The 24,345-nt window shown below is 45.6% G+C and overlaps 1 protein-coding gene across 5 annotated transcripts in view; it reads left to right on the top strand.

The window, feature by feature from the left end:
- Positions 1-22,650, top strand: part of GPSM1 (G protein signaling modulator 1) — a 347,209-nt gene extending 324,559 nt beyond the window's left edge. For all 5 annotated transcript variants that reach the window (XM_077284466.1, XM_077284465.1, XM_077284463.1 and 2 more), the window contains 3 exons: positions 13,343-13,502; positions 16,311-16,519; positions 19,085-22,650. In XM_077284466.1, the coding sequence (XP_077140581.1) occupies positions 13,343-13,502; positions 16,311-16,519; positions 19,085-19,279 (564 nt within the window). In that variant the 3' untranslated portion in view covers positions 19,280-22,650. The remainder of the gene's footprint in view (positions 1-13,342; positions 13,503-16,310; positions 16,520-19,084) is intronic.
- Positions 22,651-24,345: the final 1,695 nt, after the last annotated feature.

A 24,345-nucleotide genomic window follows, 5' to 3' on the forward strand; every position in this document is an offset into this window, starting at 1 on the left:
TGCTCCTGGGACCCTGCTGTAACAGCCCTCATTATCTGATAGATTTACATCAATGTCTTTCCATGCACCAGAGGGATCAGGATCAGCAGAGATCTATTTCCCACTTATTTGTGATGTGTGAGTATTTCTAGAATGTATAGACCCTTCCTGGAATAGACCCTCATTCTCTCCAGAGATCTGCAGATTATTGCACCTCTCCTGATAGATACATCTAAATATTACAGATCGTCTCACACTCATAATCCATGAAGACCCCTCATGTGGCTGTTTGCCAGCGCTGCTGAGGGGCCTGTGCCTGTGTTCCTGGGACTCGGAGACACTCCAAGATATTATATCAAATATGAAGAAATTGCCAGGTCTGCTGTGTAAACTTGTTTGATGACGGACACCGAGTATTATTTAGGGAATGTTATGGAATCAAATTAATAAAACCAGCTAGTAATGTAAGTAGAGAGCCTTTTTTTTCTTTACTTTTAAATTGGACATGATATATCTCCTCCCTCTGCTATTCCTCCTGGAAATTTAGGAGCAAATTGACAACTAGGAGGTACTAGTTCAGAGCGTTTTCATAAAGTCTGACGCTATCCGAACAGTGCTGTCAACGTCCCTTTAACAAGGAGTTGTCCATTCAATTACACATTTCCAGGAGGAATAATTGAGAAACTGTAGCAGTGCCTGAAAAACACCGCTGGGCAGGGCTCAAATACGGTACAGTATATGAGGGGACAGAAACAAAACACCAGCTTTATTGGAAGATAGTCTTATTTTCTGTCATATAATCCTCTAACAGTTACTGAAATTATAGCAATATTAGATGCAAGGAGAGATAGCTGGAGCGTGTCACACAAGCTGCGCACTCCAGCTATAGCAATGCAAAGTGCAAAACAAACAAAATAAACAATTTCTACAACCTACTCTCTTCTAATGTCCTGCCTGGCTTCCGATGGCCGAGCCGCTCTGCTATAGTGTACTAGCTAAAGGAACCTGCTCTACACCCTAACACAGTTGAACAGCGGTGTCTCACTCACAGTTCTGTAGCGCTTAGGAGAATGTTTGGTATCTGCTTCTTGGTCCTGATGTAGTCCAGCCAAGTTAATTGTGTTGAGCTCTTCCTTCAGGTTCCCACTTTCAATGTTGAAGAATTACCGGTACCACAGCGTTGTTTTTCTCTCTCAGGTTACAGGTGCTCGGAAAGAGCCACGTTCGCTGTGCTATGCGACTCTTTCCTTCTGACACAGTTCTGGTGATCGATGCTGCGGTAACCGGCCACCTTTGAAGCTCTCTAGTGTTAGGACACACTTATTGTCCTGTCTCTCTCACAGGTACCAGTCTGCCCCTTCAGTTTCTGAGCTGACACTTCCTGTTTCTAATTGAAACCAACAAACAGCAAACTGCAGGAGGAGGGAGAACTAGCCCAAGTGCACACAAATCAGAAGAGAGCATCGTCTCTCAAAGTCACAGTGTAATTCAGTTCTTGGCAGGGGCTGACCCCCTACAAAACTATTTAACACAATGACAAATGATGGAAATACATTAATGTGTTGCACTTGCTAATGTGCAACCCATAAGGCTGGAGTCACATGTGCAGTTTTTAATGCCTTTTTTAATGCAAACATAGGAGCGGATACAAAGGACAGAAGACGTACAAGTCCTTTACAACTTGGCCTGCTTTGGCCTGAAAGTAAGATGGAACTTAAAGGCAGCTTATTACACATGGCAGTAGTAGTATGACTGTGTAGGTGCTTTTCCCCCAATAATAATGATACACTGGATATCTACAAAAAACTAAAGGTATCCTTCATGAGAAATCGAGTGTAGAAGTCATATGCATATCAGAGTGTAAGGGCAGTGTGGCCTGTCAATGCACTTGGAAGAAACATTGTAAGTGCACTGACACAACCCCAGTACGCTTCCAGTCTGATTTGCATATGACTTATATACTCGATTTTTCATGACTGGTACATTGGATCTTTACAGAAAAGGCATAGTTTATTTTGGGGGACAAGCATCTATAAAGTCGTACCACTACTAACATATGGCAAGGTGTCGTCAGGTTCCCTCCTCTCTCTGGCCTATGTAAGATGAGGCGCTATTACAGGAGCTCGGGCACAGGATGACTGTTGTGGCTCTATGTGCACCAACACTACAGATGATTTGTTTGGGGGTACACTGGAGAAATCTGCACCAAGTGTTGAGCCGCCCACAGCTTTAACCAAATACTCTATGACTTTGCATTATATCACTCTTATATTATGTCTTCTGGAAATGTATGGATAAACTAACAACTGGGCATTACCCTTCCCCTTTCCAAAGCGGTGTGTCCATACATAGTCTGCGCTGATTGAACGGCCCTCAAATAGGACCTTCCAGTGGTCCAGTCATTTCTAGTGGGAATAACAGAGGAACGGCACAGCAAAGTGCTGTTAGAAAAGGAGCTGTGCAGCCATTATTTCATCAGGTCAGGGAGATAACTGCTCTCTGTCCTGGTAACATAACCCTTCTGGAATCTCAGACAATAGTGACTGATTCAGTGGTCACATTTTCTATACTGGGGTATATCTTAAAGGAGTTGTCCACCTTGAAGCCAATTTGTTTTTATTTGTTTTTTGATGCATGTATTTGGGGCTAGAAATATTTTTTTGCAATTACATTTCAGTAAAAACTTGCACCATTTGCTTTACATAGCCTCTGCGTTGCACTGTCTATTACTGGCTGCAAAATGAGTTCACTGAGAATCCGTCAGTGAGCTCCTTCTGTTGGTCTGAAGAAAGAGTTTGTAACCCCCCATTATCTGTCTTGCTTTCTCTGAGCTCCCCACAGCTGATTTATGGTCACATATCACATAATAGTTGAATGTGACAAGAAACAATGTGACTGTAAAAGCCAAACGGTGAAAATATTTAATGGGATTGCAAAAATGAATTTTGGCCCCAAATACATGTATTTATCATAAAAAGTGCCCCAAAGATGGACAACCCCTCTAATTAATTTCTGTTTACAAGGGCAACCACTAGTGTGTACGGATGAAGAAAATAGGAATAAATAACTTAAAAAAACTGATTCCCCGTGTTAGCGAAGGCCCAGACGTTAGATGACACGTTACAGGGGCGCTGATTATCTTTCTTCGGTGGAGGCTGCTCCTTTGATGCTGCCTGCGACAATGTGGAGGCCGCCACATCTCTAGATGGTTCATCAAAGGATTAATGTTTTGCCTTGGAACAAAACCCATGATGACAGTAACATACGTGTGGTGGTTCAAGAAGCCCAAGTTCTTCTTTTACGGTAATTAGCCGTGTACCCCGGCGGAAAGTCAGCTATGCTCACATGAAATTGCAGCCAAATGCGAGCAGCGCATCGCAGCCAGGAGGGTGCAACATCTCTTTCCATGAAAAAAAAAAACAAAAAAAATGGTAACAAAGAGCTGCCATCAGTCACGCAAGGAAGAATAAGGGACGGGATGACAGTGGCACAGAAGACTGGTGATTACAGCTGCCAACCTGACCATTTGTCACTCGCCATGTGACCCTCCCACCGCCCAGAGATGCAGTAATGATTTCTGTATCTATCCCTCATTATACCGCTCGCAGGACCATGGTTTACATTTCATCAGTGAGATTCTTATATATTTGCAAATCTTTAACCTCCCAGAGACATGAAAATGCCGCATCCGCGGGCAGGAACCAGCAATGTTCACTTCTTCTCTCTCCATTTCAACTTCTAGTAGTAGAATTGTATGATTTTCCTTGGTACACATATTTTGTGGTAAAGGACATGATTTGTGGGTTATGAGCGTTGTTGCCTATGAGTATCATTCGTTTATTATCCCGATAAGGCTATGTGCACACGTCCGGAATTGCTGCGGATATTCCGCAACTGTGCCGCAGGTAAAACGCATGCGGAATTGGCATGCGTTTTCCCACTAAACACTAGCGTTTTCCAAGCGTAATTAGATTGCAGAATGCTAGTGTTTTCCACGCGATCTGTAGCATCGCTTGGAAAACTGACAAGGTTGGTCACACTTGTCAAACATAGTGTTTGACAAGTGTGACCAACTTTTTACTATTGATGCTGCCTTTGCAGCATCAATAGTAAAAAGATCTAATGTTAAAATAATTAAAAAAAATAAAAAATCATGATATTCTCACCTTCCGGCATCCCCTGCAGCCTTCCCGCACCTCGCAATGCCCCCGGCAGCTTCCGTTCCCAGTAGTGCCTCACGGCATTGACCCCAGATGACGTAGCTACGTCATCACAGGTCATTGCCGCAAAGCATCCCTGGGAACGGGAGCATCGCGAGGAGCGGGAAGGCTGCAGGGGCCGCCGGAAGGTGAGAACATCACGATTTTTTATTTTGATTCTTTTTTTTTTTTTTTTTACAGAAATATGGTTCCTAGGGCCTGGAGGAGAGTCTCCTCTCCTCCGCCCTGGATACCAACCGCACATGATCCGCTTACTTCCCACATGGTGGGCATAGCCACATGCGGAAAGTAAGTGGATCAATGCATTCCTATGTGTGCGGAATCCCCGCGATTCCGCACAAAGAATGAACATGTTGCATTTTTTTCCGGAATGCGATTCCGCAGCGGAAAAAAACGCAACATGTGCACAAAAATTGCGGATTGCATTCTAATAATAGGATGCTTAATGTATGTATTTTTTCGCGGTTTATAGTGAAAAACCGTGAAAAAAACGCGAAAAATCCTGAACGTGTGCACACAGCCTAAAACCAGTGTGATATAACGTGGCTTATTGGCCATTGAACTGACTGAGATTGTGCCTGGGACAACGTCAAACTGCAGGAATTACATCCAGCCACATTTGATAATCAACAAATGAGCATGGAGATTTGGCGCATCCTGGCAGGGACGATGGGGGGAGAGGGAAGTCATCTTTGTGGGCATTGGAGGAGGCGTGAAGTGCAGTGGATCCCTCATAAAATGGAGGATGACCACAGAAGCAGCACGTCTTCATAAGGGCCATTTCTTGCTTCACTAGGGGCCTAGGAAGGATAGCACCAAAAAGAATAAAGAATGTGCCCTTTGTAGGACCCTGGCAGTTCATTTGCAGAAAAATCTCTGCTCTGACTGCAATAAAAAACTATACGGGATGAGACCCCTGATTTCGCCACAAGCCTTAGGTTCATGATCAGGGCTGAGGTGCAAGGTTCCCTAAAGACCCTGTTTAAAAAGGGGAACAAGAGAGCTCAGGAGGTCGTAACGGAGGCCTCTCCACAGTCTGTTGGAGAATACCATAGTGAATCCCCATCGTCCTCCTTGGACAGTGATATAGGTGGCTGACCTTGCTTTCCGGCTGAGGACACGGATAGGTTTATTAGGGCAGTCAGGTCAACAATAGGCCTGAAGGAGGAGAAAGCACCTTCAGGAAAGCGCACTTTTCCTGTTAATTCCACGATACGAGCTAGAAGACATTTTGTAGAAGGCAGGCGACAAAAAGAAGGGATTTCCCCGTTTCCTGGCCTTCTTTTTGGAGGAGGAAATTTAATAGGGGACGTCCTCTGGGAGAAAGGAAGAGCTGGGAGTTCAAGGATAGAAAGGGGTCAGGATATATGTTTAGAGGACCCTCTACATCTTCTAAAAAGTCCTCCCAATGACGTCAGGTCAGCAGTAGGGGGAAGGCTCTCCCTCTTTCTCCCTGCCTTGGTGAACATCTCCCCCAGTCACTGGATCTTGGGTATCATCAAAGACGGTCTGAAGATAAACTTTGTCCATCCACCTCGCCAGACCTTTGTATTAACACCCCGCAGGAAATCACCAAGAGAACAGCTGGCCCGGGAGGCAGAAATCTTGAGACTTTACAAAAGCAGGTTCTGTGCGAAGTCCCGGTGGAATAGATAAGGGGATTTTATTCCCCCCTCTCTTTGATAAAGAAGCTGGATGGTTCTCTAAGAACTATTATCAACCTGAGGAAGCTCAACCGATGGATTGTGAATTATTCCTTCAAAATGGAGTCAGTGTACACAGCTATAAAGCTGTTATTTCAGAATTGTTTCATGGCGGTCATCGACTTAAAGATGCCTATTATCACTTCCCAATCCATCGGGACCATCAAAAATTCCTGAGGGTGTCTCTGTATGTCCAGGGAGGGGTCAGGCATTACCAGTATACAGCCCTTCCATTCGGACTGTCAATAGCTCCGAGAGTATTTACCAAGGTAATATCGGAGGTGATGGCCTACCTTCATTCTCGAAACACTTATCATTCCGTACCTGGACTTCCTCTTTATATTTGGAAGGTCAGAAGATCACTGTGCAGAGCAGGTGAAGGAGCAGGGCTGGCTAGTAAATACTCTCATGTCAAGACTAAAACCGGAAAGGATACAATCCTTCCTCGGGTTGGTTTTGGACTCCGAGCGCCAGATGAGTCTCCTACCAGAGAACAAAGTAGCCAAGATAATGGCTCTGGCAGTGTCAGTGATACATCAGCCAAAAAATGACACTAAAAAAGCAATGCCCTTGCTAGGATCCCTAACATCTTGTATCCCGGCAGTAAGAGGGGCCCAATTTCACCTAAGGCAGCTACAGTGGGAGGTCCAGTCTGCACAGAGGTTGTTAAAAGGGCATTTAGAGGGGAAGTTACATCTTTCTTCTGCAATAAGGGATTCCCTGTCTTGGTGGACAGTAAGAGAACATTCGTCGTCAGGAGTCCAATGGATAAGACCAGTGGAGGACCTTATCATGACAGATGCAAGCAATACCCGATGGAGGGTCACATCTGAGGTCTCACTCAGTTCAGGGAACCTGGTCACCTCTAGACAGAGGCCAGGGTTTGAACTTGAAAGAGCCTTGAAACACTTTCTCCCCTTCCTCCAGGGTCGCCATGTCCGAGTCATGTTGGCCAATCATGCAGTCGTGGCTTATATCAACCACCAGGGGGGAACAAGGTCCCATACCCTAATGGTAGCAGCAGACATTCTACTCCAGCTACTGGAGCAACACCTACTGTCCCTTACGGTACTTCACATAAGGGGAATAGACAAAAGAAAGGTAGAATTCCTGAGTCGCAAGAAATTGAGACGGGGAATGGTCTCTAAATTTCCAGCAGATAGTGCGGGCATGGGGGCGGCTGGAGATAGATCTGTTTGCCAGTTTACACAACAGGAAGGTGAGGAACTTCTGTTCGTTAAACCCAAGGGAGAAACCATTCGCAGTGGATGCTCTTCAGATTCCTTGGGGGATCAGGATGGCCGAATTTCCCCCAATAGCAATTATTTCAGCAGTCGTGAGGAAGATCAGGGAGGATCAGAAGAGAACGTAGTTTTGCCTTCTAAGGCTAATGTCCGGGTCCAATCCATGGATTCTACCAGAGATCCCGGCCCTTCTTATCCAGGGACTGATGTGCCACTCTCGAGTGAAGGGCTTCCATCAAGCAGCATGGAATTTGAGAGGGCATTACTGAGTCGGCAGGGGTTCTCCATCAGGGCTAGTCTCCACCTTGTTGAAAAGTAGGAAACTGATTGCAGCAAGGATCTATGGTAGAACATGGAAGAGATTCCTGGAGTTTTTAGAGCAGCTCATAGGGGATGAGGCCCCGGTTGGCTCCATTCTAGAGTTTCTGCAGTCATTGTTTGAACTAGGGTTAGCAACTAATATACTCAAGGTGCAGGTGTCGGCCCTGGGTGCCTTGTATAATTGCAACCTAGCAGCAAATAAATGGGTGTTTGTTTACAAGATCCTGTAGTAGATCAAGACTGGTTATAGTCCCAAAATTTCCTCCATGGGACCTGAACCTAGTTTTAGAGGCGCTAACTAGGGATCCTTTTGAGCCCTTACGGGATTTATCTGCTAAGTTTCTCACGCTTAAAACAGTGTTGCTAGTGGCCCTAACATCAGCCCGCAGGGTGAGCGATATTCAAGCACTGTCCATATGTCCCCCTACACACAGGTGTATGATGACAGAGTTGTTCTAAGGCCAGACTCGACATATCACCCCAAGGTGGTTCTTAAATTCCATAGGAGCCAGGAAATTACTTTGCTCTCCTTTTGTAATGACCCTAAAATTCCAGGGGAAGAACAATTTCATATGTTAGACGTGAGAAGGTCCATGTTAAAATATATGTCCATGACCAGTCAATAAAGAAAGGACTAGTCCCTATTGACAGCCTTTCTGGGTAGAAGAAAGGCGTATGGGGTGTTTAAGAATACCATTGCCAGATGAATCAGGGAGGCCATTAGTTTGTCTTACGCTACGAGTGGTGCTCTGGTTCCTGAAGTCATCAAGGCTCATTCCACCAGAGCCGAAGCTGCCTCCTGGGCAGAAAAGGTGGAGGTATCAATTGATCAGATCTGTCAGGCCGCTACCTGGTCCTCACCATCTACTTTCTTTAAGCACTATAGACTGAATCTGTCCTCTGCTGACATGACCTTTGGTAGAAGGGTGCTGCAAGCGTTGGTCCTTCCATAAGGTGTTTCATTTCTCCAAAAATCTCTTGGGTGTGCTGTCATGGATGCAGGGAAAACACCAAGGTTACTTACCAGTAGCTATTTTTTCCGAAACCCATGACAGCACCTCTATATTTCCCCCTTCTCACCTTTTGGGTGTGCACTATAGTTTGGGTGTTTTTTTACAATGTGGTGTTGGTTATGTGTGTAAATTAACCGGAGGTCCTCTCATTCTCTGTAACCCAACTGAAGCAGGGGACAGGTACTGCCATTTTGTTTCAGTAGGTTTCCTGTCCTGGCTGGGCGAATCCCTTTCTCAGGTGTGGTGTCACGGGTTCTAGAAAAAACGGCTACTGGTAAGTAACCTTGGTGGGGTTTTTTTACCCTTTTTGGGGAGACTGCTTCCTTTTTGATGTAATAGGGCTTCATATTGGTGTCTGTATTACGGTTTCAGCCTCCTGCGAACCAAATATTGAAATCTACAGAGTCCTGGTGCTGCGTCAATAATACGCTGGCGTCGCCAATGATTCAGTCCCCTTGTATCTGTGAATAGCAGTAGGGGGCACTAGGGCAGATTTACCAGTCATAGGAAGGAGAGTCCCTTGTAGACTCTCGTCTCTGCCATGTGACAAATATGGAACATTTCTTGACATTAGGATTTATTTTCAGCGCCATCATGCAAGATATTTCTAAATGTCTTAGGACAGCGAATGTCATTTGTCACACTGACTTGGAGAGGGAGAATAACATGTCAGACCTGAAAGGATACCAGTTATGGGACAGCTTGTAGTGCTACAGACATATAGTTTTGTGAAACAGTGTTTGCCCCTTCCTGATTTGTTGTTCTTTTGCATATTTGTCACACTTAAATGTTTGAGATCACCAAACAACATTTAAATATTAGATAAAGATAACACAAGTAATCACAAAATGCATTTTTTAAATGAAGGTCTTTATTATTAAGAGAAAAAGAAATTCAACCCTACAGGGCCCTATGTGAAAAAGTGATTGCCCTCTAAGCCTAATAACTGGTTGGGCCGCCCTTAGCAGCAACAACAACTGCAATCAAGCATTTGCGATAACTGTCAATGAGCCTTTTACAACACTGTGGAGGAGTTTTGGCCCACTCAACTTTGCAGAATTGTTTTAATTCAGCCACATTGGAGGTTTCAGCCTTTATAAATTCATGCAACAGCATCACAATCTGATTAAATTCAGGTTTTAGACTAGGCCATGCCAAATTCTTAAGTTTGTTTTTCTTAAGCCATTCAGAGGTGGACTTGCTGGTTTGTTTTGGGTTATGCAACAGGATAATGTTCCCAGTGCACTTCAGCTTGAGCTCATGAACAGACAGCAAGTCTTCCAGGGCCTGATGCAGCAAAACAGCCCAGACCATCACACTACCACCATATTTTACTGTTGGTATGATGTTCCATTTCTGAAATGCTGTGTTACTTCTACGCCAGATGTAATGGGACATACACCTTCAAAAAAGTTCAACTTTTGTCTAGTCAGTCCACAGCATATTCTCCCGAAAGGCTTGGGGACCATCAAGATATTTTCTGGCACAACTGAGACTAGCCATTACGTTCTTATTGCTCAGCAGTAGTTTTCATCTTGGAACTCTGCCGTGCAGGCCATTTTTGCCCAGTCTCTTTGTTATGGTGGAGTCAGAAACACTGACCTTAACTGAGGACTGCAGTTCTTTGGATGTTGTGGGGTCTTTTGTGACTTCTTGCATGAGTCATCGCTGCACTCTTGGGGTAATTTTGGTTGGCTGGCCACTAGTGGGAAGGATCACCACTGTTCCATGTTTTCGCCATTTGTGGATAATGGCTCTCACTGTAGTTCGCTGGAGTCCCAAAGCTTGAGAATTGGCTTTATAGCTTTTTCCAGACTGATAGATCTCAATTATATTGTTTCTCATTTGTTCCAGAATTTCTTTGGATCGTGGCAGAATGTCTAGCTTTTGAGGATCTTTTGGTCTATTTCTCTTAGTCAGGCAGGTTCTATTTAAGTGATTTTTTTTATTGAGAACATGTCTAACAGTAATCAGGCCTGGGTGTGGCTAGGGAATGAGGACTCCGATTCCTAAAGATGTGATAAACCACAGTTAATTTATGTTTTAAGGGGAGGGGACAATCATTTTCTCACACAGGGTCCTATTGGTTTGGATATCTTTTTCCTTTAATAACAAAGGCCTTCATTTAAAAACTGCATTGTATGATTACGTGTCTTATCTTTGTCTTATATTTACATTTGTTTGGTGATCTGTAACATTTAAGTGTGACAAACGTGCAAAAGACTAGGAAATCAGGAGGAAGGGGGCAAACACTTTTTCACACAACTGTATGTTGTGAGCTGGAAGACTTTTTGTAGAATTTGGTAATTTGGTAAAAAATTAAAACCAATGACCTTTTTTTTCCAGATACACGAGATACCTATGGTGGAGAACCAATAAAGGCCTCCAGCGCCTGCAGAAACTTACAATATAATCACCTGTACTGGTGGTGGAACATGGAGCTGGTTTTTCTTCATTTTATGCTTTTCACCTGTAAAAAAGTGCAATGTAAAAACATACCAGTACACTGTATATGGTACAATTTATGGGAGCTGTGTCCATCTACCGTATGTCAACTGGGGATTCAGAAGATAACTGTTGGAGCCAGCGTCATTTTTATTTTTTTTTTATATAGCGTTAACATATTCCGCAGCGCTTTACAGTTTTGCACACATTATCATCTCTGTCCCTGATGGGGCTCACAATCTAAATTCCCTATCAGTATGTCTTTGGAATGTGGGAGGAAACCAGAGTACCAGGAGGAAACCCACGCAAACACTGGGAGAACATACAAACTCCTTGCAGATGTTGTCCTTGATGGGATTTGAACCCAGGACCCCCGCGCTGCAAGGCTGCAGTGCTAACCACTGAGCCACATCATGTCTCAGTAAGCCTCCATTCACACTTTGCTGCTATTATATATGTTGCTGGAGGGCTTTGGGCACACTCCTAACATATCTATAGGCCCCAATCCATATATTGACCTTTGACCCCATATACTACATCCTATGCAGTAAAATTCACATACTGAGGAAGTGTATTTATCTAAGTTGTATGGCCACTTTTAGGTGGAGGTGGCTACCTCTGCATCCTCCAGACAGACATGACTTGTACATGACCCCCCGGAGGACGCCATCCCGATGTGCTCATTACCAATTCATCATGTGCTTAGTAGATGTGGGATGACTGTACTATCCTCCACTTATGGATCAGCAGCTTCCAATTGAGCCCATGTAATGAAGAGCAGCCGCACACCATCCGGAGACAAGCTGCAGGCATTAGCTCTCCTGCAAAGCATAGCATGAGGAAGAAATGTCTTGTTTTGCGGAGACAGATGAGGTTTACATAAGGGGTGTGGTAATTTGCCTGAAGGACCCTTAATATTGAGAATTGGAGGGGCCCAGAGAGCAGCTGACAGGAGTAAGGTGGCTTTTATCAGGATTAATCTATATTTATGGAGGACTAAGAATAACTATTTCTCTGCTTATAACATGGGGTGAAGATTTCCAATGTGTACGGCTGCCATATATCAGGAAGTTGTCTTTACTAGGATATGGTGAATGAATCATGTGGGTTATTATGGACTTCTATGGGCACAACTGCATCTACCTCCAATTTCATATATCTTTGTCTTATATTAGATGCCACATTAATTAGATATTCTCCATCAGCAGTATTGCTTCCAGGAAAGAAGAACCCCGTAGGGCTGGGCTCATATATTATAAGAGTATGGCCCAGCTGAACTCGGCAGCCTCTTATGTGATTCACAACAAATCTGGACATTGAGATGCAAACTTGTACTATGAGAGTCACATGTGGGAAAGGGACCGTGCGACTAATGGAGAACATGGAGTGCCCAATGCTCAGCCGCACAGGCCCCAGGTGCTCCTGTACATACACAGAGGATGAATGCTGCCTGAATATGCCGAATTTGGTGGGACTGGATGTCTATCTAATGTGTATGTGGAGCCTCCTGACTCTCCCCTAACAGAAGATATTAGTGGAAAATGACAGATTGGGCAAATTGTTTCAATATGCCCAATTATTTTGGTCTTGGGGTGTTAACCGCTGTCTGATAGCAGGATACTCCTCATTCCACATTGGAAACACATACACTGAACAGGAAAACAAGCTGGGACATTCATGTGTATAGGAGTGGTCATGAATAGTTTTTGGCTGTAGGCATCCATCTCTCATCAGCAGTCCTCAGTCTTGTTACCTCACTGGGTGCAGGGAAAGTATTCCTGTATTTTAGGTGTTTCGTGCAGAAGTGACTCCGCCATGATTGCGGTCTGTGCTCAGATAATTCACTGCTACATTCGTCACTTGGGAGAGAAAAAGGAACCTATAAGATAAATCCGTAATAAATGTGTATGTGGCGAGATCTCAGGTAAACAGATGAGATTTATGACACGTCTACTAACACGAGGGGATGTCGGAGAACTGACTCCAAATCTGATTTCTATTAATCCACCTTGTACAGGTCAGAACATGATCTGCCATCCACATCTGAAGGTTTTGGGTCGGTCCGCTTACAGCACAATCATAGGCCGCACACATTTCAGACCTCGGCCTAATCTACCGATTGCAGCAGATAACTGATGTGTTTGGGTTGTACCTACTCTCCCCTGACAGCTGATTTGGATGGGGGCAGGGGAGAGCGAAGTATTAGTCATTGTGTCAGAAAATATTTTGTGATTTTTTTTTTTTTTTTAAAGAAATGTTCCCACGTGATGTAGACTGTGAGGCGCGCACCCGTCTCCAATCAATAGTTACTGTAAGGGAGACTCGCACGCGGCATTGATCGCTATAGAAATAGCCCCAAGAAGCTGGAAGTGCCAAGGAAATCCGTATTAAATTAGCTTCTCTGGATTGTTTTGCAGAAAATCAATCGGGCTCCTTCTGATGAAGAATGCTTCTTTGACCTCTTAAGTAAATTTCAGAGTAACCGGATGGATGATCAAAGATGTACGTTAGAAGAAAGTCAGAGCGGAGGACCGGAGCCGACAGAGACACCTGTGCCCGCACTGGACGACCGGATATGTGAGTCAGTAGCACAGCGCTGCCATTGTTCTGCCAGGCAAAAGTCACAACTAATGTTCTGTCATTAGGAAGACAAAAATGTTCTTCTAGAGACGAGATGTTCTGTGAGTCGCCACAAAGCAGAGAAATCACCTGATTAAGACAGAGTGAGGAAAGACATAAAGCGCCAAACACCAATTCTGTCATCTGTAACCGTGCAACCTCTTATAAGAAAATGTTAGTAATTTGTGGTAAACTACTGCTCTGCAGGAAGACTCCCAAAAGTCATGTACATAAATAAAGCTTAAAGTAGTTCCCCAAGAACAAAAGGGCATTTTAATCAATAGATCTTGGAATAATAATAATAAGTTCCACAATTGGATGTGTTTAAATAAAATGTTCCTGTGCTGAGATAATCTTATAAATGTGCCCCTGCTGTGTACTGTGTAATGGCCGTGTCTGACCTACAGGAACATGGTCTGATCATACCACAGCTCCTGGGCAAGGGGGAAAGCAAAATAATATACAGATATTACAGCACAGGATCACAGCTGATTCTTTCTTTGAAGTAAAAAAAAAATGCTTATAAACAGACAGGCTTTAGAAATACCCTGGTTTAGGGAAAAAGGGAAAAAAAGAGACAAGTGCGGCGCTTCCTCTGAGCGTAATACGTTTTTACCAACAGTTAAAAAAAAAAATTATTTTAGTTGTTGCTCACCTTCTATCGGTAAGAAATGCACGTTGAGATTCTCAAGGAATCAATTCTTTAGGCAACTCGTCTCCGTATGTTGTATAATCCAATAAGGTGTGCAGCTCACTTTGGAGAACTATGTGTTGATCCTGCTTCGGATCCACATGATCCAAGGTGACGAATTCAAAGGGAAAATAAACTCCAAGCAAATGTGACGCTAAGCACCTACGGATTTTTTGGATGCATCCACTTCCAGTGAAAAATGTTAATAAAAATTCATTTATTTTCTCAAAATAAAAAAATAAAATATATTTGTAAAATTTTTACTGACTGCAAACAGTAAAGTATACCTGTCACAGAAAGTTTCCATTGCAGTAAGTGCCCACTCCCAGGTATATACGCTCACGGGGTCGGTGCTGGACAGCGGCCACAGGCTCGGCACTTCTCAGTATTACATTGCGCCTTTTCCTCCGGCCCACACTGGCCACGTGTGATCAGATGTCGCTATGTGACAGCTGTTTGGGGGATTCCAGCGATGCTTTCGCACCAGCGGTGACTGTCACATCAGAGCAGATCATTAGCTGACCGCAGAGACATGGCCGGATGTCTCTTCCCCACCAGCTCGCTCCTCTGTCGTGTCTGGCGACATGGCAATCTAATCACTAATAAACCACACGCAGCGCGGGGCCCCGAGGCGGCAGAGACACGACCAGCTGGGACCTGCCACCGGCTGTCACATTCTGCAGCATTGACCAGGGTGTCACCAAGCCCCTCCGCCTCGCAGAGGAAGCAAACGCTGGGGGTTAATAGAAAGTAGAAGTTCAACCACTAGCGAAAATCCAATTCACCCAATGAATCCCAATGTCGGGGATTGGTTCTCTCATCTTTAGCCAAAAGTGGGACAATATACTACATTCCCCAGCCCAGCAATGGTTTTGTATCACTGTGAAGGGGCATTGTAATGGCCGCTCTGGCTATTGTGACGTGTGCCGTCGTTTGTCTATTTGCCCCCATTCTCCCAGAATTATACCATCATGGTATTTTAACCCCTTAACCAATGAAACATGGCAGAGATGGACACTGAGAAGGGATTACAGTGAAGTGTGATGCCAGAGGAGGTGCAAAAGTAGCTTTTACACACTGGAGCCCTGCAAAATGTGTAGTTGTGAACATCCCTGTCGCAGCCAGAATCCTGGCAGATGGGACCCATCAGTGTGGATGGTAGATGCAGAGGCTTCTTTTTCTCTGTTCCTCTATGGCCGTGTGGCAAAGAGGTCAAGCACATATGGAGATCTGAGCTCAGCCATGGCGAAGCTATAGCACCACCTACAGGATAGATAACTGCCACCATTGTGCTATTCCCATCATTATCCGCCTTCCTATAATGTGAGGTTTCATGTTGTCACCTCAGTAGCGGATTATTAGAGGTTGTACTGTAATGTGTGATTATACTGCAGTGACGGCATCTGAACGTGTTAGTACCGGTCACTGCCTGGCAATACCGCCAATAGACAGCGGCGCACTGCGTAGTAATCACTGGTGTTATGTGTCACACATCGCCGTACACCACCGGGAGGAGGGCCGCTCAAATTATCCCCTTCACACGATCGCTCAGCCGTGGGGCGTCATTACGTGGGACAGTGGCAGTTTACATCACTCACAAAACTAATGAGAGGATATAGAAAAGCCGCCCCAGGGGATTGTGGGAGAGTGTAACAACATGAGCAGTGTACAGCCTGTACTGACACCGAGTAAGGGGATAATGGCGGGCTCACATGACACGAGCGCGGCCACGAAATAGGCGATCAGCCGCACTCCCATGTGCACAGTACCATCGTTCTGCACGCATAGTATATAACGTTATCGGCAGCACATCTCCTGTTTACACAGGCCACTGTGCTGCCGAGATCAATGATCTTTAAGCCTGTTTACACGGCCTGATACTAGGGAACGAGCGCTACCACAAACTCTCATTTCCCAATTATCTGCCCATTCTACAAACGTGACGCCACATTCTCCCAACACTCCTGTGGTGAAGAGATGACGTGACTGCCCAACAAATAAATACTGATCCCCTCCATAGGACAGGACTCTGCAGCAGGGAGACCAGTTAACCCCTTATTCCTTTACCCTTCCAGCTGCTTCATCATTAATGGCCTCACCGCAGACAGAAGAGTTTTTTGACCTAATAGCCAGCTCACAGAGCAGACGTCTGGACGACCAGCGGGCGAGTGTGGGCAATCTGCCCGGGCTACGATTAACGCACAACAACATGGGACATCTGAGAGTAGAAGGAGACCAACACGAGCCCGGGGACGAGTTCTTCAACATGCTGATGAAATGCCAGGTGGGTGTCTGCAAAACAACTTGGTACTGGGGAAACACTGTGGCATTAAGGCTACTTTCACACTAGCGTCGGGCCCGGCCCGTCGCAGTGCGTCGGGCCGAGATCACCGACGCTAGCGTTGTCTCCGACGCACAACGGGGGCAGCGGATGCATTTTTCCAGCGCATCCGCTGCCCCATTGTGAGGTGCGGGGTGGTGGGGGCGGAGGTCCGGCCGAGCATGCGCGGTCGGAAAAAGCAGACAGTCGGGAGCAAAAAACGTTACATGTAACGTTTTTTGCTCCCGACGATCCGCCACAACACGGCGCAACCGTCGCACGACGGTTGCGACATGTGTCAATGCGTCGCAAATGCGTCGCTAATGTTAGTCAATGCAGAAAAAACGCATCCTGCAAGCACTTTTGCAGGATGCGTTTTTTCGGCAAAACGACGCATTGTGACGTATTGCAGTTAACACTAGTGTGAAAGTAGCCTAAGGCCTGAGAGGACACTTTAACCTGTTAATATGAAAGTCAGCAGCCATGGAACATACACTATATGGAGAGAAGGATGTGCCCTCCACATTACTCTCCAGAAATGTTCTCACCTCCCCTCCTACATCCATAGACATAATATGGAGTCGCTCCTCTGCAGATATAACGGCTCCTGCTCTTCTGGGAAGGATTTCTACAAGATTTTGGAGGCGTCTCGGGGAATTTTTGCCCCTTCATCCAGGAGAGTATTTGTGGGGTCAGACCCTGATGTTGGGGGGGGGTGTCACAATCTCTGTTCTTGGATGGGGCTGAGGTCCTGGCTCTGTGTGGTCGCTCATGTTCATCCACAAAATCCCCCCTCCATGTCTGTATGGACCTTGTGCACTGGGCACAGTCATGGGGGACAGAAAAGGGTCTTCTCCAAACTGTTCCCACAAAGCTGGAAGCTACAATTATCCACAATGTCTTGTGCTGAAGAATTAGGATTTCCCATCACTGGGACTAAGGGGCCGAGGCCGCCCCCTGATAACAATCCTATAGCGTTATCCTCCTGAATGAAAACTTGAACTCAATAATTAATACGCGTGTCTGATACTTTTCTCCTATAGTGCATATTACATAGATTCCAATGGGACAGCGCCCCCTGGTGTCCTCACTTGTTTGATATAAGCCCTCTCCACACAGATTTTCCATTGCCATCTAAATGATCGGGTTCCTGCATTCTGGGAATTTCTGTGAAATCCTCACATTACTGCCCAGTAAGGATCATTTTCTGGTCAGTGGAGGATCCAGGGCACAAGCAGGTTTTCATTGTTGCACTCCATCAGAGGCTGGTGTCTTTGACTACTGTTATAGCTGGAGATGCTAGAATGGAGGAGTATATAACGTCCATAGAGAGGAGTGACCATGTCCGGACCTCTGTGGGGTCAGACCAGCATTACTGTAAATGATGCAAATCCTATATTCTGCCATCAGCCTCTGTCACATCCCCGATTCCTGTCTGACTGAGAGCACGACCGTTGCTTTAATAAAAATTCAGAATAAGAAATTGTCACAGCTCCAATCCTGTAGATACAGCGCCATTCCTATCTACAGGCCGTGTGTGGTACTGCAGAGTCACTGCAGATTACATGCAATACAAGACAAGACCCCTGGACAAGCTTTGATATTTTTCTAATTCTGGATTACCTCCATAAAACGCAGGGAGCACTTGCATCACCCACCAGAAGACCACCTTGAAATACCTGATGTGTAGTTGACAATGGTCCTCAATTTGCCAACCTAGTCCCTGTTGTTTTTTTTTTTGTTTGTTTTTTTAGGTAAATCTTTTTCTTTCTTTTTTTTTATATAGCGCTCACATATTCTGCAGCGCTTTACAGTATGCACACATTATCATCGCTGTCCCCAATGGGGCTCACAATCTACATTCCCTATCAGTATGTTTTTGGAATGTGGGAGGAAACCGGAGTACCCGGGGGAAACCCACACAAACACGGGGAGAACATATAAACTCCTGGCAAGGGAAGATTTAACGAAGAGGCAAGAGTAGAGCAAAAAGATTTGCAGGACCCTGGTCCAGCGGCTCAGGCCCGAGCCCTGTGAACCTTCCAGTACCCGCCGACAGCCCCTGTGCCTCTTGATTAGTAGGCCCAATACTCCGGCGCGAACATGACATTATGCTGGGCAAACTAATCAGAAGAGGCACCAGGGATGCCCACAGGAGCGAGGAGGTTCGCCAGGCACTGGTCTAGCAAATACTTTGCAGAGATTTCTCTTACTGGAATCCAGACACAGTGGGCAGATTTAGTGAAATGTTAAGTGTGACTAGAAATGTGGAGTCGCACATGTATTAATGATTTACACCACAATATTGGCACTTGGTAAGAACCTAGGCAGGGTGTTAGCAGAATATCTTCTGCCCACCAAGCCAGATTACTTATAATATTGTAAGATTTCCAGTATCAGAAATCTCCGTGCTGCGCCCAAGGGCTTGCCTCACTTTCTTGAACCTTGTCATTTTGCAGATGATCAGATAAAACTTTTCATTTTAAGTCCTTTCTAAGTTCACATTTTGCTGTTCACCTTTTTCTGCAGTCTTCACGGATAGACGACCAAAGATGCGCCCCGCCGGACCCCACGCCCAGAGGACCCACAATGCCAGACGAAGACTTCTTCAGCCTCATCCAGAGAGTCCAGGCCAAGAGGATGGATGAACAGCGAGTAGATATCGGGTCCAGCGAAGAAGATGGTGAACATCATAGTAATCAACGGAGGCCAAACAATAGCTAAGTGTTAGCTCTTCGCCAGCCTTTAGGAGGTGAGCCCCTGAGGATGCGACTCCACGTAGTGTCTGAAAGCAGAGAACAACGACTTTTGAATTAGAAACCCGTGTATTTGCATAGCTGAGGCGCATCGTTACCGTATGTGACATATCCGAGTGTCTTCGGACAATTAGTAAATGACAAGGACCTTCCATTTTTCTAGGACTTTATTTGTAGTAGGCAGCAACAGGCAGAATGTGCCAAAAGCAGGAAAAGTAGTAACAGCGGAGCGGATTTAAGATGGACGATATTTACAGCACACGAAGACTTCTGTGCAAGTGTCACAGACAAGACCCCCAGCAGGAGTCTACTGGGAGATGATGGTGTTACTACTGTATGTTGTAAGCGGGTAAGAATCACAGCAAGTGTTACACCGGACCAGCTCACAAGGGCCTTATTCACTAAATGGCAATAATTACATTTTGTAGATTTCAGATTTTTTTTTTTTATAATATATTCTTTATGGATTTCAAAGAAGAAAACAAAACTGTACACGACGCCCGTAAGGAACGAGAGCGTACAACCTAGAACGCGCGTATCGGACCTGGCAGGGACCAGGTTAGCAGGTACTACTGTGAGCATTCTGGCAATAATACCCCAGGCAGCTGGCAGGCGCTGACCTAGATTTACTGCCCTTCAGTGAATGAGGCCTAGAGATCGCAAGCTACAAACTGCCAGCACGCTGGAGCAATCTGTCCGCCCCACCGGGTCTCCTCTATTCACAACGCTAGGAAATCAGGGGTCTGCGCTATGCCGCTTTATGCCCCCCAGACCAAAAAGGTACAACTGGACCCAGACATAGCGGGGAAAAAAATAAAAAATCAAAAGATACAATTGTTATTATCAGGGTATTACATAACTGATCAATTGAAATTTTTCAAAACCTCTGCTTTCTCACAGTGAATGGAAACATTCCAGTTTGTCAGGGGGCTGCAGACCTGTGCAGACCCAAAACTTTGCCCAGACTCATTTCACTGCCGTTGTAGCCCCAATCTCTTAATGGGCTGAGGCCATGTTCACCGACCCACCACGGGACCAATATCTAATAAGATTTATATGAAGTATTTATGAATGCGTTTTACTCTTGATTTTTAGCATCCTAGTTATTAATTCGAGCCATGCTTAATTTAAGGCAGGGGTGGGGAACCTCAGGCCCGCGGGCAGCTGTATTTTGATGACCACCGGCCCATTAATTTCTTGCTTCTCTGTGAGTTCGCGGACGCAGTGTTCACTACTGAACACCAAGGCGCATGCAGTGAGAGTACAACCCAACACCGGGACACACACAGAATAAAGGGGTAAGGATCGGGGCTGGCATACTGGCCAATAGGAATAGTCCAAAGCATTCACACGCGGTATATAGAGTATGCAGCGGATGGATTCTCTCTGGATATTGTTACAGGTTGGTTAAATGAAGGTAAAATCTGCTGCAAATTTCCTGTAGATTGTGGCCAACTCCACTGTTATGTGGATGGATTCAGATTGCAGAGGATAAGCAGTATCTATTGTAGCAATCCCCCAGCTGTGGAAGTAGTAGGGCCTGGCCAGTGTTCCTGCATAAACACGAATGTTCCTATTCACTAACAAAGCAGAGCCTGTTAAAAAACCAAAACGCATTGCCGGGAGTGACTTCTGGCACCTCCAGCGATCAGCTGATTGCAGGTGCCCCGGCCCTGGGACAGTGCCGTATATTGTGCAGTGGCCGAGAATGGCACTGCAAGCCTTCTACCCATCATCCGTTATCGCAGTTCTCCTCACCTATCAGACATTTATGGATGATCCTATCCCATAGCAGAAGACCCCTATAACACGCACTAAAGAGTTCTGTAATATAAGCGGTAATGTTCTATAGAGACGGCCGCCGGCCTTACAGATTAATCACTATAATAATGACATGAGGTCTTGATTCTCTGGTTATAATAATAATTACCATACAAGTATCACGTCCATTTATTACATCATGGGATGGGTTTAGAGTTGAGCAAAACTATTTCCAGATCCTGTTCCCATGATTGGAGAGGTCCGTCCCTTCTACCAGACTGGGATTTCCAAGGTCCTGGTGTATTATATAGCACAGACCCATTATATAAACGGGGCCACGTCCTCAGTGATTTGCGCTAATGTTTGGGTCTAACACATTAACAGTAGTAATATAGCAGAATATTCCAGGTTACACCAAGGGTTGGGCCCAATTAGGCAGCACATTTCTATACATGTAGCATTACATGTTGGCGACCAAATGAATGGATCTAAGGCTACGTTCACATTTGCGGTCAGCGCCGCAGCGTCGGGCGCCGCAGCGTCGCCGCATGCGTCATGCGCCCCTATATTTAACATGGGGGCGCATGGACATGCGTCGCACTTGCGTTTTGCGCCGCATGCGTCACTGCGGCGCCCGCGTCCGGGCGCAGAGGACGCCGCAAGTTGCATTTTTGCTGCGTCCAAAATCAATGAAAAAAAGGACGCATGCGGCGCAAAACGCAGCGTTGTGCATGCGTTTTTCTGCGTTTTTGTTTGCGTTGTGCGTTGCGGCGCCGACGCTGCGGCGCACAACGCAAATGTGAACGTAGCCTTAGCGAGGAGTAGCGTCCCAAGTGGAAAATATCCATATAAGAATAGAGAAAAGGAAAAGGTCTTGAAAATTAAGCCTTTTTTAATAGGTCTCAATGTGTCTAGGTTAAAGGGATGGTGCTAGCTGAGCAGGACAGTTGCAGAGGCAACCACTGGACGCCTGGCGGGTAACATGCATGCACCATATTGTAATTAATAGGATGTGTGCACGATTTACCCCTAGACTGTGGCCTCTGCAATTGTGGCAGCCAGCATTCAGCAGCGCCGCTCAGCTCTCCATGTGGGAATGAGAGGCCCAGCACCATCTCATTATGGCCGACGAGACGTCACCGAAGTCCATTATGTTAAGACGAGCACAGTAAGGCGTAAGCTACCACCTACCGGGCAATCAGTGCAGAAGGTGACCACGGCCCACACACGCACCTTTTCTCTGTCTATGGTACGAGACCAAACACGCAACACAAGAGACAGACTGCAATAAACCAGAGCAGCCTCTGCTCCATGACATGGGGGTGGGAGGGGAGCACTCAGTCCAAAACTGGAAGTAGGCGCCGGACTCCAAATACAGCGGAAATGCCACATACTTGAATGTAATAAAGCTATTTATTTTCTATGTGCATTTGCAGAGTTTTTTGGTTTTTTTTTCAAAGTTTGATTTGTAACAAGAATTAAATAATATACGGTACTTGACTTTTTCCTGACATCTGCCAAATATCTAAAGACTTTGTTCTTTTGTGCTTAATTAATAAAACATATTTTGTGGTCTAATAGCGTGGACTGTGTTCTTCATGTCCGAGAGCTTACGTGGCGCAGTGACAGTGGGTCTTGGAGCATACAATCAGCATTGTGTCCTGTACACAGAGTCTCATATACCTGACCATGAGACAGCGCCAAAACATAACACTGCTGGCGCTGCACCATGGGGCGCACACTGGGCTTCCCTTTATCTGCTTCCTCCACCAATTCTACATTCTCTATTGCTGTATCATTTATAACCCACAATGCCATTTGCTGTGAGAAAAGCAGTCAGCCCCTTTATAAATGCTAATATACGATCTGCCATTACTACTCCTGTGGTCGGCATTCCACAGTCTGACTGCTCTAACTGTAAAGAACCCTTTCCTGTTTAGAATTACCTTTCATCCACCAGTAATGAATGTCCCCATGTTCTTTATTTCTTACAAATCATGTGCCAGTCCTTTGTATTAACCACACATGCATATCAGATCGCTACGTGAACCCCGAATTGATGACATTTTGGGGCTCATCACCCGGAGCTCACCGGTGCACTCAGCTCTGGATATTTGTATACACATACGTAGTCTAGGGAACATCACAAGGAAAACTCTTCTATGATGAACATACAAAAAAATGACCATAAATTGCAAGACTAAAAGTAGAAAATGCATCTAGCAGCTGAACAAAGCCTAGAACATATGGTCAGTTTGACCTTGTGCCTCTGCTCATCGCCCCCCAGGGGTGCCACAGTCATGTTCCTTCACAGGACTCCATTACAAATATAACGTGTACACAGTATTGGAGATGTTATCTTCCACTATGGAAGCTGTACACTGCCGGGCAATGGCTGCCTAAAAGTGGTGCCAACCTATACAGACTGTTATTAACCAAGTACCCCAGTCCCCGACACAGTCGTATATAAGGAGACAGATCAGAGGGAAACGTCCGTCACATTACAGCGGATTCAGATTCTGACTGACTCAATGACGCTTTGGGCCTGCAGAAAGGGTCATGAGACAGGAAGCTCAGAAGGCAAAATCCATTATAGTTTGTTTCTAAAACCACTGCCCCCCCCCCAAAGAAAAACAAACAAACAAACTGGGGACCATCATACAAAAGACTCAGGGGAGCACTGCACCCACATCGTGGCAGGGACTGGAATGGAGGTCCCTATACCCACTAGATATCAGACATAGAGGAGCCCTTTACCTACTGGATGCAACAGAGTTTGGTGGCGGTGTTACCCACTAGGGACTAGAATGCACTACATCCATTAGACACCTGTGGCAAGAGAGCACTACACCCACTAGATACCAGAGAGCGCTACAACGACTAGACGCCAGAGACCAAATGGTGCTATACCGACTAGACACCAGGGACTAGAATGTGCTACAACCACTAGCCGTCAGGGACTAAGATGAGCTACAACCACTAGCCGCCAGGGACTAGGATGCGCTACACCAACTAGACGCCAGGGACTAGGATGCGCTACAACCATTAGCCGCTCGAGACTAGGATGCGCTACAACAACTAGCCGCCAGGGACTAGGATGCGCTACACCCACTAGACGCCAAGGACTAGGATGCGCTACACCCAACTAGACGCCAGGGACTAGGATGCGCTACAACCACCAGCCGCCAGGTACTAGGATGCGCTACAACCACCAGCCGCCAGGTACCAGGATGCGCTACAACAACTAGACACCAGGGACTAGAATGTGCTACA

The sequence above is a fragment of the Ranitomeya variabilis genome, chromosome 2, assembly GCF_051348905.1.
Source record: "Ranitomeya variabilis isolate aRanVar5 chromosome 2, aRanVar5.hap1, whole genome shotgun sequence".
Lineage (NCBI taxonomy): Eukaryota > Metazoa > Chordata > Amphibia > Anura > Dendrobatidae > Ranitomeya > Ranitomeya variabilis.